The sequence below is a fragment of the Pelophylax lessonae genome (genome assembly GCF_965119305.1).
Source record: "Pelophylax lessonae genome assembly, chromosome: 1".
In the NCBI taxonomy this organism is placed as follows: domain Eukaryota; kingdom Metazoa; phylum Chordata; class Amphibia; order Anura; family Ranidae; genus Pelophylax; species Pelophylax lessonae.
Window position 1 is genome coordinate 416,449,882 of NC_138768.1, and position 19,813 is coordinate 416,469,694.

General features: G+C 43.7%; 1 protein-coding gene across 1 annotated transcript; it reads right to left on the reverse strand.

Moving 5' to 3' along the window:
- Positions 1–913: 913 nt before the first annotated feature.
- Positions 914–15,570, reverse strand: TOPORS (TOP1 binding arginine/serine rich protein, E3 ubiquitin ligase; the record flags this gene model as incomplete). Its single annotated transcript, XM_082245250.1, has 2 exons — positions 15,367–15,570; positions 914–3,934 (listed from the first exon to the last, which is right to left on the reverse strand). Exons 1-2 carry the CDS (start codon positions 15,424–15,426, stop codon positions 914–916), a joined length of 3,081 nt encoding a protein of 1,026 aa, XP_082101376.1. The 5' UTR covers positions 15,427–15,570.
- Between the last annotated feature and the right edge of the window lie 4,243 nt (positions 15,571–19,813).

The following is a 19,813-nucleotide window of genomic DNA, read 5'->3' on the forward strand; positions in this document are numbered from 1 at the left end:
CTCTGCTATTTGTCTGAGAAGAAAAAAAAATAATGATGCACCATAGATCCCATTCCAAAAATCCAGTTTTTGTAATGTAGAGCTTTAAGTTCTACTTAAACTTTATTCTCTTTCCAAGTGCTTTAGTAATTTTGTGGGTTATACAGAAAACTTCCACAATCCTGAAAGGTTTCTGCAATCAATGCTACTGGTTTTCACTGTGCCTTGTAATGCATTGCATGTCTGTGAGCACATAAAAATTGTATGCTTACAGTCAGCACTGTAAATGATTTCAAACTGGAAAGGGCTGCCTCATTTTCCTATGTATTGTATATTCTCATTTTCCTTTTTTTATTTCTAATTTAAATGGTTATTGCAACTTGAATGCTTCAAGTATAACTATAGGCAAAACTTTGTTTCATTTTGGATAGAGTAAGGGAGGGTTATAACCAGTCAGATTTTTCTTTCGCCATCTGTGTCCCGTTGGAGATTTACCTTCACTTTGTGTCCCATAGCCAAACAGGAAGTGAGGAAATACCATGGGGATCCCCAGATCACCAGAACCAATGTTCCCATTGGAAGATTTTCCCCAAACTTTGGAATTTTCTTTTACTTTCAATGATAATGGTAAACAGGACAAACAGAGAGGATGAATCTTTCTAACTAGGACACAGATCGCAATAAAACTTAAACGTGTGCTAATCCATCTCCACTTTATCCAAAAAACTAAAAGGAAAGGAGGTGGTGAAGAATATGCCTTTAGGTATACTTTCAGACAAAAATGGTAACCAATTTCCCTCTAAATAAATTGAATTGAAACAGACATGCATGGCTCAATTAGAAAGACAACACACATCAAAAGCACCGATTGTTTTTATGATCTTCAAAATGTATTAAATGTTAAAATGAAAACTGAACTTCAAGAAATAAATGCTCATGAAATTGTTGGAGAAAGGTGTTCTACTATATCTTCCAAATGTTCACAGATGGTCTCGGCAAATGTATCTTGCAAGGTCTCTCTTTCTTCAGAGGCCATTAGAGGTGGTGCAATAGAAGGCATATTTTGCAAATGTTCACAGACAGTCTCAGGAAATACTTCTTGTGAGGTTGTTATAGGGGGTGTAGTAGAATTTTCTCTGTCCTGCGACAGTTTGGAATCAGATGTAGGAAGCCCGGTCACTGCAGTTTCATCAAGAAGTGAAGGTGTTTTAGGTGGACTGGGTGCTGGCAGAAAAGCTTCTCCATCCAAACTTTCACCAAAATAAAATCCATCAAGTATCTCTGACGCAGCATCAAGATATTCATTAACTGATGTCAGATTGCAAGCTTTGGAATAAGGGCTTGCCGCTTCCCCACAATCCCTGTCTATGGTGTTAACAGGTGCAGAGGTACTTGGCGAGTCATTTATCAGATCCATATTAGACTCCATGCCGTTACTTTTACCAGGCAGTGTATCAACATCATTACTGCTCAGCACATCAAGTTTCTCTGGTGTGTCGCTATCACTGTCAATTCTGATGACAACTGGAGAACTCTTTTCATGTTTGCGTTTTTTCTTGTGTTTCTTTTTTTTCTTTTTATGTTGTTTGGTATCTTGTGTGCTTTTTCCTTCATACACAATCTCCACACTGGGGCTCCTTGCCCTTTTCCTCCATTTAGGCTTGTGTTCACTTGAAGATTTATCCATCAAACTATCCTCCAAGTCTCTCAAGGCTGTCTGTGTATGAGCCTCTTTTCCAATGGGAACTTCCGTCTCACCATTGTTCTTGTTTTTGTCCTGTGGCTCCAGATGTCGGGTTTTATATTTCCTCTTACCACTGGGTTTGTCAGACTGGGTTTGTTGTGCACCAGTTGTAGTAGGACGACTGCTGTTTGATCGGCTTCTTGATTGATGATGATGCTTATCAACAATAGGTTCTTTGCGCTTCTTTGATTCTTTCCTTTGAGAAAAAGCCTGGAAATGGTAATCAGGACTGTCAGAATGACCTCTACCACGAGAATGTTTTTTATAGGACTTTTGAAACTCTTCTCTATTACGGTTTTTGCTATAGTATGTATACTCCCAGTGATAAGTACTGCGATAGTTGCCTGTATTGTCACTGTCACGACTTCGTGACCTTCCTCTGCTACGCTTTCGATTTCTAGAGCTGGATCTTTTCAGCTCTCTGGAGCTTTCACTTGACAAAGAAACAGTTCTACTCCTCCAAGATGAACTTCTATCTCTACTACGTGATCGCCTCCTTTCTCTCCAACTTTTATGCCTCTTTTCTCGAGTTTTAGTTCTTTGTTTATTCTTACTGTGACATTTTTTGTGACTGTCATAAGCCTTATTACGAGAAGAACGAGAATAACAATCAGAGCTCAAAGAACGTTCTCGCCATCTTGATGTGCCTTCATTGAAAGAATGTCTGTCGTCTTTTCTAGATTCAAACAATCTTCTAGAAGATGCCTCTGTTGATCTTTTCTCTTTCTTTTTTGAATGAGATTCGTCACTGGGTGACTTCTGTTTTTGTTTAGTTTTACATGATGGCTTATCGTTTGATCGAGATAAAGAAATGGAAGACCTATGTGACTCACTGCTGTCATATAAAGTAAAAGGTCTTTCTTGGGGCTTTTTAGTTTGCTCAATCTTCACTTCACAAAGGGAAGGTTCTGAATCAGAAGAGAGCTCAACTAATTCTGGGGTTCTTTCTGCAAGCGGTTTAACAAAACCCACTATAATACAGTCATCAGAAGGAATACTCTGGCTCTGAATATCATCAGTAGCGTCTTTATTCATATTGGCAGACTCCAGTCTACTACTTGAAGGCTCCTCATCTGAGCTATCTAAAGTAGTTAACATACTACTAGTTGCCTGCTCCACTGTAGAGTAGGAAGGTCCAGGTGTTTCATCATCCCAGGGAGCTTGACCAACTTCAACAGAAGAGGAAGGCACATCAGGCTCTCTTGAATGGACTTCATCTGGGGATATAGTAATTACAGAGGATTCTGATTCACTACCTTCTTCGTATGAAGGTGCAGGACAATCGTAGTTGGCATGCTGGTCATATGCATCGATATTATAAGGGCACCGTGCAAAATTAATGAACTCATGAAGAAAGTGTTCTGTACGGTGAAGCAGGAAAGGCTGCAAATCTTGTAAGAAGGCTTGACTTTCCATGTCAAATCGAGTAACATTGCTCATAATGATGTGCTGCACAATGTTAACAAGGGAACCATGTGTGCCAAATAACACTGTCAATTCCCTCTTAAGCCAGGGTATAAGCCGGTGAAGGCAAGCAGGATTTCTGCGGAAGAATTCGGCAGATATATCACGGTAGCGTCCTCCATCCTGAATATTTCTGACACGTATTCCAGATCTGTAAAGTGCTCTTCTGAAGTTTATGAGCTCCTGCTCTTGAATTTGTCTCATTGTCCTTCCCTCTGCACTTGCTTGTCGTCTGGAAGCTAGCCTTCTCATCATCTGTTGAATATTGCTGCCCCTTTGATGAGATTGTCTAGTTGTATATCCCTCAAACAGAACACCATTGTCTGGAGGTGAAAATGTTCTGTGTGCATTAGATCTTAACGTTCGCATGGGCAAGTTACTGTCCCTGGTCATAGTAGTACGATATCGAAATCTCTGCCCATCTGGACTGGCAAAAGAGCCATTTAAAGTGGGACGTAAAACGTATTCTTTGAAATCATCTTCAGCTCGCACACTATGAAATATAGAATGAAAGGGCTGCTTGCATAGAGGACATTCTGCTTTGTTTTTTGCCCATTCCTTTATACATTTAAAGCAAAACCTATGGAGGCATCGGTCTAAGTGCGATATGTTTTCAAGGCGGTCCAGACATATGGGACATTTTGAGTCTGGAGAAACATCTGTTGGGGATCCTTTATTGTGTGATTTCCTGGAACCAGCTTTAGAGCTGCTAGCTCCTATTAAGTCATCTGTTGAGGTTGACTGCATCTGCAAAAAAAACAAAAAACTATGTATTAGAACATGAAAATGAATGATAGGCAAACCTACCTACAGCACTGTGCTAAAGTTTTAGGTGTGGAGTAATGCTGTAAAGTATGAATGCTTCCAACATGTATATTTTAAATGTTTTATTTTTTAATCAATTCACAAAATGCAAAGTGAGTGAACAATCAAATCAATATTTGGTGTTACTACCCTTTAGCTTCAAACCAGCATAAATTCTTACACTTGCATAAAGTCAGGGATTTTGTAGGATTAGGCTATGTTCACACTGATCAGACACAAAAGTTGCACAACTTTTGTTCTGACTTTGCCATGAGACTTCATGTCGGACTTCCATGCAACTTCAAAGAACGGGATCCGATTTTGATCAGACTTTGAGATGATTGTGCCTTGTCCTTTGACCAATTAAAGCAATTCCTTTGCTTATGGTATGGATGAAACCGCACGCTAAATTTTTAAAAACACACGGCATTGGGTCCCCCCCACAATCCATACCAGACATTTATTGGAGCATGCAGCTCCCCACGCAGTTTTATGGGGGGGGGGGGGATTTTACTTTCATACACTTGATCTCAGCGCACAAGCCGTGTGCCACAAAGTTAAGAACCGACTTAGGTGCAACTTCCATTCATATCTATGGGCTGAAATTGTGCCCAAGTCGGATCAAAGTAGTGCAGGAACTTTTTTCAAAGTTGGACCAACACAAGTCAGACCAGTTTAGATAGTTCTCATAGGGAACCATTGATTTTTGACATGTCATGCAACTTGTGCTCTCGAAATCGGAGCGATTGTCAGACCAGTGTGAACCAGCCCCTTAGAGTCAGGTGTATGATTAACCAATTATACCAAGCAGGGGCTAATGATCATTAATTTCATAAGTAGGTTGAAACAGTCAGTAACGGAAACAAAACCAGCTGTGTAGAAGGCTTAAAACTGGGTGAGGAGCAGCCTAACTCTGCTACTAAGGGGAGGATGTGGAAGACAGTGCCACGTCACAGGTCATGCACCATGGCAAAACAGCAACAAGACACAAGGAAGTTATACTGCATCAGCAATGTCCCCCCCCCCTCCAAGCAAAGATTTCTAAGCTGACTGGGGTTTCAAGATTTTTTGAAGAAGCACAAAGAAATGGGCAACGTTCATGACTGTAGATGCAGTGGTCACATAACATAAAAATGGCACCAAGTGCTCAGTACTGAGGAGTCAAAATTTGAAATATTTGGCTGTAGCCAGAGGCAGTTTGTTTGCCGAAGTACAGTGCCTTGCTAAAGTATTCAGCCCCCTTGAACTTTGCGACCTTTTGCCACATTTCAGGCTTCAAACATAAAGATATAAAACTCATTTTTTGTGAAGAATCAACAAGTGGGACACAATCATGAAGTGGAACGAAATTTATTGGATATTTCAATCTTAAATAAAAAACTGAAAAATTGGGCGTGCAAAATTATTGAGCCCCCTTAAATGAATACTTTGTAGCGCCACCTTTTGCTGCGATTACAGCTGTAAGTTGCTTGGGGTATGTCCCTATCAGTTTTGCACATCGAGAGACTGAAATGTATGCCCATTCCTCCTTGCAAAACAGCTCGAGCTCAGTGAGGTTGGATGGAGAGCGTTTGTTAACAGCAGTTTTCAGTTCTATCCACAGATTCTCGATTGGATTCAGGTCTGGACTTCGACTTGGCCATTCTAACACCTGGATATGTTTATTTGTGAACCATTCCATTGTAGATTTTGCTTTATGTTTTAGATCAGGGATCCTCAAACTACGGCCCTCCAGCTGTTGCAGAACTACAAATCCCATGAGGCATTGTAAAACTCTGACATTAACAGACATGACAGGGCATAATGGGAATTGTAGTTCCCGAACAACTGGAGGGCCATAGTCTGAAGACCCCTGTTTTAGATCATTGTCTTGTTGGAAGACAAATCTCCGTCCCAGTCTCAGGTCTTTTGCAGACTCCCATCAGGTTTTCTTCCAGAATGGTCATGTATTTTGCTCCATCCACCTTCCCATCAATTTTAACCATCTTTCCTGTCCCTGCTGAAGAAAAGCAGGCCCAAACCATGATGCTGCCACCACGTTTGACAGTGGGGATGGTGTGTTCAGGGTGATGAGTTGTGTTACTTTTACGCCAAACATAACGTTTTGTATTGTTGCCAAAAAGTTTGATTTTGGTTTCATCTGACCAGAGCACCTTCTTCCACATGTTTGGTGTGTCTCCCAGGTGGCTTGTGGCGAACTTTAAACGACACTTTTTATGGATATCTTTAAGAAATGGCTTTCTTCTTGCCACTCTTCCATAAAGGCCAGATTTGTGCAGTATACGACTGATTGTTGTCCTATGGACAGAGTCTCCCACCTCAGCTGTAGATCTCTGCAGTTCATCCAGAGTGATCATGGGCCTCTTGGCTGCATCTCTGATCAGTCTTCTCCTTGTATGAGCTGAAAGTTTAGAGGGACGGCCAGGTCTTTGTAGATTTGCAGTGGTCTGATACTCCTTCCATTTCAATTTCAATTTTAATCGCTTGCACAGTGCTCCTTGGGATGTTAAAAGCTTGGGAAATCTTTTTTGTATCCAAATCCGGCTTTAAACTTTTCCACAACAGTACCTCGGACCTGCCTGGTGTGTTCCTTGTTCTTCATGATGCTCTCTGCGCTTTAAACGGATCTCTGAGACTATCACAGTGCAGGTGCATTAATACGGAGACTTGATTACACACAGCTGGATTCTATTTATCATCATTAGTCATTTAGGTCAACATTGGATCATTCAGAGATCCTCACTAAACTTCTTGAGAGAGTTTGCTGCACTGAAAGTAAAAGGGGCTGAATAATTTTGCACGCCCAATTTTTCAGTTTTTTTATTTGTTAACAAAGTTTGAAATATCCAATAAATTTCGTTCCACTTCATGATTGTGTCCCACTTGTTGTTGATTCTTCACAAAAAATTAGTTTTATATTTATGTTTGAAGCCTGAAACGTGGCAAAAGGTCGCAAAGTTCAAGGGGGCCGAATACTTTTGCAAGGCACTGTATATTAATGAGTGTTTGCAGGCAACAGTGAAGCATGATGGAGGTTTCTGGCAAGTTTGGGGCTGAATTTCTGCAAACTCCAATTTGCAGCCCATTCAAATGTATCACACTGCAGAACGTGCAAGAGTCGCACAGGAAAGTGGTGCGCGTTCCAGTGCGATTCGAGAGTTAACCAGCCCTAAATGCCATACACGTAGGGCAGGAATGGCATCCCCAAAGCCTGACTAAATAAATAACCCTGGCCGGCATTTAGATCTTCTCAACGGTCCGAATTGCATAATATCAAAAAATTCTGCAGAGCCTTGCAGCTCTCTTAAAGTGGTTGTAAACCCAAGAACATTTACCTATAGGTAAGCCTTTAACCACTTGCCGACTGCCTAATGCCGATTTACGTCGGCAGTCAGCCCCTCACAGGCAAAGCGACGTAGGTCTACGTCGCTAGCCTGTGAGGCTCTAGGGAGCGAGCACGCGCCGCCGGAGGCACGCTCCCGCTCGCTCACGGACCCGATGTCCGCCGGGCACTCGCGATTGTCCGCTACATCGGGAGAAAGGCAGGCGGCTAATGTAAACACAGTTTTGCCTATAGTTCTTCTTTACTGTCACTTGAAGACCCCTTTCACACTTGTGTAACCTAAAAGTCGTGTGATTTTGCTGTGGTTTTGACTGGACTTGAAGCAATGCCTGTGTAATCTTGAGGTCTATGGACCTCAATGTTTATCAAAGTAGTGCAGAGACTACTTTGAAGTAGCTGCGAATTGAAGTCGCACAAATATGAAAGGCGCTCATTGGAAGTCATGGAGTATGACTTGTCATGTGACTTTGCAGTCCCAAATCGCACAAGTGTGAAAGGGGTGTAAAGCAGAACTAAACCCTCCTATTCTTTTTAGCCAAGGAATTGCCATCTTAGCCTCTGATCTGCAACTGCCAGGGTGCTGCAAATGTGTTCAGTTATGACACCAGACATTTGATGGTTTGACAGTTTGGTTGAGGACACAAGCAAATGGGACAGTTAGCAATCCTGGATTGCTAACTGTTTTTTGAAACAAATCGATGGGTTTAGTTCCATTTTAAGGTGGCAGGTGTTAAAACCGTGCAACTGTCTATTTTTTACCAGCCTCCCAGGGCCAACAACTCCTCAGAGCTATGGATGCTGTTGGGATGATGTTACTGCTGTAAGGATTCCGTAGCAATGTCAGCCCTTCACAGACTGCCTGGCACACTTGGTTACGCGATCGCTTGGGTAAAAAAGGGTGTTTAAAACTTTACCCATAGCAACTTGATAAAAAAAAAAAACAAAAAAAAAAAAAAAAAAACAGTTCTTTAGCAAGGAATATACATTTCACGTTAATTATGCTATCAAAATAAATGTGTTCTGTAAATTGCCTCCAGCATTGCTCCTGTTCCTTCTTGCTAGAGGCTGCCATTTTGCTAAAGCCCAGAGCCCCTGAACAGCAGTAAATCATAAAGCAGAACTAAACCCACCAATTTAACAGTTTAAAAAAAAAAAAAAAGTTACATTCCTGTCACATTTGCTTGTTTTCTCAACCAAACTTGTCAAACCAGCAAATGTCTGGTGCCATAACTGATCCAACCTGCAACACTATGGCAGTTGCTGATCAAACAGAAGCAGCTTCCTTGGCTGTAAAGGATAAGGGGGTTTAAATCCACTTTAAGGCTGAAAGCAAATCTGCCTCTACAAACTTGGCATTGCCTAAAAGTGGAGAGCGACTATGCACGTGTAGAGCAAAGTAAGACAGCGTATTAATGGATTTTAAACAGTATACACACTTATTTTAAAGTTTTACATAACTATACCTATAAAAGGGGGCAGCCTGAAGTGATCTAGCATGACTTCATTTTCTGATTAAGGCCATGTTCAGGCCATATTCATACCATGATACATACACATCACTTTTTCTGCACGCATTCTGAAAGGGCACAGAAAAAAACAAAATGTTTTCTATGTGCCCTGCTCACACCACAATGTGCGAGTTTTTCTGGGCAGGAACCTGCAATGTGTATGCAGTTTTTTGCACGGGAAAAAAAAACTAACAGCAACAATGGTGTGAACAGGAAACTGTATGGACGTGCATGAATACTGATGTAAACTGATGTCTCCGCAAGTGAGATCTCCATGGTTTTCCCTTCAGTTTTCATGCACATATGCTGTGAACGAGCCCCAAAGTTCTGCTGTAAAAATAAGCGTATACAGTAAACCCCCGCTCCATCGCGGTTCAGTTTTTGCGGTCCCGGTATATTGCGTTTTTTTTGTAATGTTATTTTACTATATAAATCATTAAAAATGAAATATTTTTGTGTTTTCCATAGCTCTTGCTATGTCTCTCAGTATCTTTTATGTGTTTAAATGAGTTTCTATTGTTTTAAAAGTGTGTTTAAAGACCTTAAAATGCTTTTACACGTACAGTGACAGTAAAAAAAACATGCCTACAATGCATTTTAATAGGGTTTTTCCATTTTGTGGATTTTCCCTTTTCACGGCTGGGTCCGGAACGTAACCCCCTGCAATGGAGGGGGGCAATGGAGGGGGGGTTTACTGTATACAGTTTAAAATCCAGTAACACAGCATCTAACCCTGCTCACCACATGCTCAGTTGCTCTCTAATTTTAGGCACTGCCGAGTTTGTTAAAGCGGAAATAAAACCATCTATCCGATACAGCCAAGGAAGCTGCTTCTGTTTGATCTGCAACTGCCATGGTGCTGCACATGGGATCAGTTATGACATCAGCCATCTGATGGTTTGGCTGAGGACAGGACACAAGCAAATGTGACAGTTAGCAATCCCAGCATTCCAGGAAAGTAACTGTTTTTTGAAACAGTTAAATCAATGGGTTTAGTTCAGCTTAATGATTTACTGCTGCTCAGGACTTCAGCAAAATGGCAGCCCCCAGCAAGAAGAAACAGTAACAATGCTGGAGGCAATTTATAGCACACACTCATTTTAGTAGCATAAATATTAATGTTCCTTGCTAAAGAACATTATTTTTTATCATTTGGTTATGGGTAAAGTTCCACTTTAAGTCGAAATGTATTAGAACGTGCATGTAGGAAATAAAAGAGCAGTGCAGGTAGGTGTTTGTAGAGCCTTTCCATATACTTAAGAATCTGGTCCATGTAGCAGCTGTTGTGAATTACTTTAGTGCTGAAATCTGAAAATCAAGTGCTACTAAAAGCCCCATTGTGGAACACTGTTTTAGAACATGTACTTTGGAAGTTAGCAATAAAGCAGGCCTTCTCTTTTCATAGAAAGGTTCACTAGAACTACTTGCCGACTGCAATATGTATATATACACACACATTACGGTTTGTTTAAGTAGTTTACTGGGATTATGGCTGAAGATATCAACCATAACCCCAGTATTGTTTGACAACCAGCGGCTGGCTTTTTCTTGAAAGCGTCCGAGCGGCTCCCCCTTCCCGCCGGTGTCTCTTGGGCTTACCGATTTCTCTTGAGCTTACCATTTCCGCTGGCTGGCCTAAGAAACAAACTGACGGTGCCGTCCAAGGGTCAAAGAAACCATAGAGGACTGAATTGTCTTTGATCGCCTCTATGGCCCTGGAGAACTGGAGCGACATCATAAGATCACTTAAAGCGGAGTTCCAGCCTTTTCTGTGTTTATTAACCACTTCAATACAGGGCACTTTCACCCCCTTCCTGCCCAGGCCAATTTTCAGATTTTAGCGCTGTTGCATTTTGAATGACAATTGCGCAGTCATGCAACACTGTACCTACACCAAATGTATTATATTTTGCTAAACAAATAAAAAAAGACCGAAAAGTTTGAAAAAAAAAAAAAAAGTTTTTTTTGTTAATGTTATACAATTTTGTAAATAAATAAGTTTTTTCCTGCACTGATGAGGCTGTACTGACAGGCACTGATGAGGAGGCACTGATGGGGTGGCAGTGATATGCGGCATTGGTGGGCACTGATAGGCAGCACTGGTGGGCAATAATAGGCACTGGTGGGCGGCACTGATTATGGCAATGATGGGCACTGGTGGGCAGCACTGATGGGAAGGGCACTGGCGGGCTCCCTGAGCCCTGATTGCCATCCCTGGTGGCCATAGTGGGCATCCCTGGGGTCATGGGTGGGCATCTCTGGTGGTTCTAGTGGCACCCCCCCCCCCCCCCAAGGGTCTGCACTGGTAATCAATGATCCGATTACCAGTGCAGACCTCCCCGTCAGGAGAGCCGTAGATCGGCTCTCCTTTACTCGTGCCTGTCAGGCACGTACTGAGGAAAGCCAATCAATGGCTATTCCTGTGTACTATGTGACCAGCCGTGATTGGACACGGCTGGTCACATGGTAAAAAGCCTACATCAGGGTTCCACTTTTGGGTGGAAATCCGCTTTAAGGTCCAGGGTGGTCTAAAAGGAAACATTTATTTTAACCGCTTCCCACCTGCTGTAGTGTCAAATGACAGCCAAGCGGGAGCAAGCTTGCTCTGGGAAAACGTCCTATAGCATATTGCCACTCTCTAAGCGATTATGCGCCCGTGGGGGCGTGCAGCGATCAGGGGTGAGCTCTGTCCCACACACATACAGTATACAGACCGTATGGGGACACACACATATAGTATACAGACCGTATGGGGACACACACATATAGTATACAGACCGTATGGGGACACACACATATAGTATACAGACCGTATGGGGACACACACATAGTATACAGACCGTATGGGGACACACACATAGTATACAGACCGTATGGGGACACACACATAGTATACAGACCGTATGGGGACACACACATATAGTATACAGACAGTATGGGGACACACACATATAGTATACAGACAGTATGGGGACACACACATATAGTATACAGACAGTATGGGGACACACACACTATATATATATATTAGGGATGCACCGAATAATCGGCGGCCGAACATTATTCGGCCGAAAATAGGGAAAATGGCACTTTCGGTGTTCGGCCGAATAAATCAAAAGGCCGAATAATTTAAGCCGAACAATGTCTCTCACCTCATTGCGGCTCGCGGTCCTCTATTATGTCCTCTGCAGTAACCCTCTGATATGTATGCATTCTCTGTAGCTTCCGCCCTGACCGCGGCTCGCGGCTCCCTTCCCGCTGGTGTCCTGTCCGGCCGCGTAGGGGGGTGTGACGTCACGCGCGCGTCCCGCCCCCTGCTCCTGACTGGCGGCTCCTTCACACTTGGTCCACGCCCCGCCCCCCCTGTTCGCGGCATTTGGCTCTGGCTGCAGTTATAAAGGTATGTGATGTGCAGCTGAGCACATTTGGGAGAGAAGAATACAGTTGCTGGCAGCTGCACAAGCATTAGTGTGCAGACTGCCATATGTTGTTGCCACAGTGCCCTATAAAGTGCCCCTTGACATAAAATGTGGCCATCAGCGTGCCCCTTATTTTATGCTAAGGGACATGCTGATGAGCATATTTTATGTTAAGGGGCACGCTAATGGGCATATTTTATGTTAAGAGCAATGCTGATTTAAATGTTTTGTTTTGCCCATCAGAGTGCCCCCTAACATAAAATGTGCCCATCAGAGTGCCCCCTAACATAAAATGCGCCCATCAGAGTGCCCCCTAACATAAAATGAGCCCATCAGCGTGCCCCTTATTTTATGCTAAGGGACATGCTGATGAGCATATTTTATGTTAAGGGGCACTCTGATGAGCATATTTTATGTTAAGGGGCACGCTAATGGGCATATTTTATGTTAAAAAATGCGAAACACCGCGTTCGGTATTCGGCCTTCGGCCAAGCATTTTATTATTATTCGGCTTCGGCCAAGAATTTCATTTCGGTGCATCCCTAATATATATATATATATATATATATATATATATATATATATATATATATATATATATATATATATATATATATATATATATATATATATATATACACACATATATATACACATATACACATACATACACACACACACACATACATACATATACAGTATACAGACAGTATGGGGACACACACATATACAGTATGGGGACACACATACAGTATACAGACACACATACAGTATACAGACAGAATGGGGACACATACCGTATACATACCGTACGGGGACACATACCGTACGGGGTTGGGAACACACAAATACAGTATACAGCCAGAATGGGGACACACATACAGCCAGAATGGGGACACACATACAGCCAGAATGGGGACACACATACAGCCAGAATGGGGACACACATACAGCCAGAATGGGGACACACATACAGCCAGAATGGGGACACACATACAGTATACAGACAGTATGGACACACATACAGTATACAGACAGTATGGACACACATACAGTATGGACACACATACAGTATACAGTATGGACACACATACAGTATACAGTATGGGGACACACATACAGTATACAGTATGGGGACACACACATACAGTATGGGGACACACATACAGTATACAGACAGTATGGGGACACACATACAGTATACAGACAGTATGGGGACACACATCTATACAGTATGGGGACACACATCTATACAGTATGGGGACACACATCTATATATAGTATACAGACAGTATGGGGACACACCCATACAGTATGGGGACACATAGTATACATACAGTATGGGGACACATAGTATACATACAGTATGGGGACACAGTATACATACAGTATGGGGACACAGTATACATACAGTATGGGGACACACATACAGTATACACACAGCATGGGGACACACATACAGTATACACACAGCATGGGGACACATACAGTATACAGTCAGAATGGGGACACACTGTATATACAGTATACATACAGTATGGGGACACACATACAGTATGGGGCACACATATACAGTATACAGACAGTATGGGGACACACATATAGTATACAGCAGACAGTATGGGGACACACCTATAAATATATATATATATACATACAGACAGTATGGGGACACACCCATACAGTATGGGGGCACACAGTATACATACAGTATGGGGGCACACACATACAGTATACATACAGTATGGGGACACACAGTATACATACAGTATGGGGACACACAGTATACACATACAGTATGGGGACACACCCATACAGTATGGGGACACATACAGTATACATACAGTATGGGGACACACATACAGTATACATACAGTATGGGGACACACATACAGTATGGGGACACACATACAGTATGGGGACACACATACAGTATGGGGACACACATACAGTATGGGGACACACATACAGTATGGGGACACACATACAGTATGGGGACACACATACAGTATGGGGACACACAGTATACAGACAGTATGGGGACACACAGTATACAGACAGTATGGGGACACACAGTATACAGACAGTATGGGGACACACAGTATACAGACAGTATGGGGACACACAGTATACAGACAGTATGGGGACACACAGTATACAGACAGTATGGGGACACATATATAGTATACAGACAGTATGGGGACACACACATACAGTATACAGACAGTATGGGGACACACATATAGTATACAGCAGACAGTATGGGGACACACCTATAAATATATATATAGTATACAGAGAGTATGGGGACACACATACAGTATACATACAGTATGGGGACACATAGTATACATACAGTATGGGGACACACACGTATACAGACAGTATGGGGACACACATATACAGTATACAGACAGTATGGGGACAAACAGACAGTATGGGGACACACACGTATACAGACACTATGGGGACACACGTATACATACAGTATGGGGACACACACACGTATACAGACACTATGGGGACACACGTATACAGACAGTATGGGGACACATACAGTAGACAGTATGGGGACACACACATACAGTATACATACAGTATGGGGGGGACACATATACAGTATGGACACACATATACAGTATACAGACAGTATGGGGACACATAGTATACAGACAGTATGGGGACACACACACACGTATACAGACAGTATGGGGACACACATAGTATATAGACAGTATGGGGACACACATATACAGTATATAGACAGTATGGGGACACACACACACACACACACACACATATATATATATATATATAAAATATACACACAGTATGGTGACACGTATACAGACAGTATGGGGACACACACATATACAGTATGGGTACACACATATATACAGTATACAGACAGTATGGGGACACACATATACAGTACCTTCCACCCCAGTCTCCAGTCATGAAATGAGGGGGAGGAATGGGGTGAGGACTATGGAGCTCCCACACACAGCTTCTGCTAAGTCATAGTGACAGTGCCAGTCAGCACTACACAGGGACAGGGTAAATAATGGAGGAATAGCGCTCATAACAATATATATCCGGACTAACCATTGTTCCCGGTTCCTCTTTTCTTCCAGTTCTCCGCCGTCTGCCCCTCTTCTCCCTCATGGTGACCGTGGAGTGTCCCGACACCACCAACTCCTATTACCGACCCAGCCTGTTACACAAGCAACCGTCGTTCTCCGCCCTACCAGGAAGACCGAGGTGCCGGGGAGCCCGTCATAGAGAAGAGCGCCAAACGTTGCCCTGAAGGGCTAGACAAAGCGCTGGCTGCCCCCTGCAGGCGAGGAGGTGGAGACGCACCCAGCTTGTCTTCATAATTGTTCGACGACAAGCAGGGGGTGATCGCTGTGCATTGTTTTATAGTACATTAGATGTACTATAGATCTGTGCACGTTAAATAATGTTTATATTAGCAGGGTGCTCTGATCTGCCAGTAATAAAGATGGCCACTCTGCTTCTCCGTAGATCATTGACCTCAACGTGCTTAGTTGTGCGTTGCTATACAGCGCCAAACATTAACACACAGGAGGAGAGGGGAGGTTGGAGGACTGTGTGCACTGTGCAGATATGATCATCCTCAGCAGAAGAGCCCAGGGGAGACTCGTGTCTTTGGTAAGACCTGGGGAGACAGGCTACTGTATGCTGACAGACCCCTGATTTATTATTAATAATAGGATCCGATCATTGTATGAGGGTCCTTCTTACAATGATCAGCTTCTATTATCCCTTTCTTCTCATGGTGACATTCAACAGTCACAGCTTGGGATATGTTATAGAAGGCCAGGTGGATGGGCTTTGGGCTTGTGTACATAGACACAGCTTACATTTGACATCATTCTAAAGATGACTCTACACAATAGTCGGTGTAGATCTAAAGGAGACTGTGTAGTAGTGTATGGTCAGCTTTAGGCCTCATTCACACAGGTGTCCTGATCCGTACGAGTGCCGGTGTTCCGTGAAAAATCCATACCCGTGAGAAAACCATACCCTCGTCACTTCCGGTTCCGCTACGGAGGGTATGGATTTCTCACGGTAGTTAAACTTGCGGCGCTTACATTAAAACCGCTAATCTGAAACGTAAATCATCTCCGCTCTTCGCCCTGTCACTGCCCTCATCTCCGGTAATAAATATAAAAGCGGATCACGGAGCCGCGATCGCCGTCACATTTACATCTCATACACCCACCGCCGCTTTTATATTTATTACCGGAGATGAGGGCAGTGACAGGGCGAAGAGCGGAGATGATTTACGTTTCAGATGAGCTGTTTTAATGTAAGCGCCGCAAGTTTTACATTAGACACAGTGCCGTGAGAATTTCATGCCCACCGAGCATGCGCACTTGTCTAATTCTTTAATGTTCAATCACGTATCCGGGGCTCTGAGCATGCGCACTGCTGCGCTACTCAGCTGTTTCAGCCCGGAAGTGACGAGGGTATGGTTTCTCCACGGGGTATGGTTTTTTAACGTTACACCGGTGTTCTAAAATTTCGTCGGCCCCTCGTCACTTCCGGTGACGCTACGTCATAACCCAGCTGATGCGAGCCCAGGTGCGCATGCACACAAGGCATTTTCAAGGTCCGATGAAATTCTAGGACTTACGAACAGCTGACTGAGAGGAGGAGGGGCTGAGGTGGGACGCACACACCACCGCGTCATCGAGCAAGGAACATGTTGCAGAGCGGACTTAGAGGAGGCGGGAAGGAAGTGAATACTCATACTAAATAGTAATGAAAAAAAATAAATAAATACTAAACATTTTTTATCTTTACTATTTAGTATGAGTATTCAGTTCCTTCCCGCCTCCTCTAAGTCCGCTCTGCAACATGTTCCTTGCTCGATGATGCGGCGGTGTTGTAACATTTTCCCGCGGCGGTGTGCGCGTCCCACCTCAGCCCCTCCTCCTCTGTCAGCTGTTCGTAAGGCTTAGAATTTCATCGGACCTTCAAAATGCCTTGTGCGCATGCACACCGGGGCTCGCAGCAGCTGATGGTGACGGAGCGTCCCCGGAAGTGATGAGGGTCCGGAATTTTCACGGGTCCGACTAAATTTTAGAACACCGGTTCACACTTTTGCGATGCGGCAACGCTGCGAATATGCAGCGTGATCCCGCATCGCATCCGCACCTCTGGCAGTTCCCACTGCCATATGCGATACGCAGGTGGAGTCAATTAAAAGTTAACAACACCCCCAGTTGTGATCGCATATCGCAGTGCGACCTGCAAGTTCACACAGAATCGGATCGCACTAGTGTGAACCACTATGCGATCCGATTCTGCTGCGGATAAAAAAAAGCCTCATGTGCGAGTTTATTGCGGATGCGGTGCGAAATTCGCACCGCACATGAGATCGCATGTAATGAAGGAGCAGTGCGCTCCGAATTACATGCGATCTCCGCAATCGCACAAATGTGAATCAGCACTAAAGGGCCACTTTCATCAATGTGGTCTGTGCAGCTCCCATGCAAGCAGCCTGCTCAAATCAATGAGGATGCTTTGGATCTCCACGCACATCTCAAAGTGTACATCCATGTGGGTCTGATGCTTAAAGTGTCACTAAACCCACATCATAAAAGAACTATTGATAAATGATGTACTTACAGGCGACTCAAAACTCAGGAGCTAGTGCCACCCGCTGCACTAGCTCCTGACTCCCAGCCTCCCGCCGCTGTCAAAATGATTGGTTGCTAGGACCGTCTGGCATCCTAGCAGTCAGTGATATGCAATCACAGGCCCGGGCAGAGGAGGAGGATGCAACATGGTGGTCAGGCCCGGGGGAACCCAGGCCTAAAGCTGTGTAAGGGGCCCCAAAATTTCTGATGGCTATCCGGTCCCTGGTGTATTACATGCTATTCATACCCACTCTGTCACTATGAGATTAATTTTCTGTATTCAGCACCTGGTTGATCCTGCTGTTCTCTATCTCCACCCTTCGTTTATGTCCCCAAGTCAGCTAGTGATTTTGCAGCTGTGGTGGCAACTCTGCACATGCTCAGTTTTCAGTGAGTTTCTATGGTGAGCATTTCCTCCCTATCACATCTGGGCACCTAAACATGTGGGTGTATACACAGAGGTAAACGAAAGCCTACTCCCTCCCTCCTCCTTTATGCCCACTCACCAGCTAAACCTAATTAGGGCAGGATAATGCATGTAGATTAATGGAGGCTTCACCTCCATCTTATTCTAAGACACAGGCTAGAGGGGCGTGACACAACCGGTAAATAGCAGAAATCTGCCCACACCATGGTATTGCCAAAAAAATTTTGATTTCTAATATCTATTTGTATGACAATTTAAAACAGTTTATTGATATTATTTTTCTTTTTTTTTTTACTCTGTATTCCAAAGGCTTTTTTTTTTTTTTTTTTTAACATTTAACATGTGACCAGCAGCAGAGGACTAGAAGCTCCTCCTGCTTATGTTTCCCTGCAGAAAGGCTGGGAAAGATCTGGGTCATGTTACAGCTGTATATCTATTGGAAAAAAGGTAATTATATATATATATATTTTTTTTTTTTTTTACTAAAATGATAGTGGCATCATCCATATACAGAAATAGAAGGGACAATGTCAATTAAATAGTTTTTGTTTGGTATCACTTTAAATCAAGATGCAGTCTGCCTGTGAGACATTTCCCGATCCGCAGCTGCACAGACTGTGAAATGTCTCAGTGCCTGTGATTAGCGGAGTGCAGTGTTGGCTTCCTAGTGGGATCAGGCACGTGGGAACACGAAACACGCTCAAGCCCATCTCTAGTCCTGATTCATTCATCGGACCTGCACTGATATACATTTAAATTGATTGTAAAGTCTTGTTTTATTTTTTTCTATAAAAAAAAATACAAACATGTCATACTTACCTGCTCTGTGCAGTGGTTTTGCACAGAGCAGCCAGATTCTCCTCTTCTTGGGCCCCTCACTGGCACTCCTGGCCCTTACCTCCTGCCGAGTGCCCCTACAGCAAACAGCTTGCTATGGGGGCACCCGAGCCACTTTAATCTTTGTCCATTCAGACACGGAGCCACAGTTTGGCCCCGCCCTCTCTCTCTCCTCATTGGCGGATGCCTGAGATAATGCTGCATGGCCAAGGCACACATGGACATTGCTGGATCAAAAGGGAGCTCAGGTAAGTATTAGTGGGTGCTGGGGGCCTGCTGCACACAGAAGGCTTTTTATCCTAATGCAAAGAATGCATTAAGATAAAAAAAAAAAAAAACACTTCCGGTTCGAGCGCCGCATGGAGAGGAGCTAGGAGACTTCAGCTCCTGCCACGCTCCTCCTAAACCCGCTGCCAAGCCTGCCAGCTCCTGAGGTAACTCCTCCCACTACCTCCCTCCTACGCGGGGAACTACCATGGATTGCTTTGTGGAGCGATCCTTGGCCCCCGCTCATAGGGGACACAGCACATGCTGCAGCCAACATGGCGCCCGCTCCTTCTGAACTGTCAGCTACACAAGCGCCCCCACTATCTCAGGCAACCCCCACGCTCCCACAGAT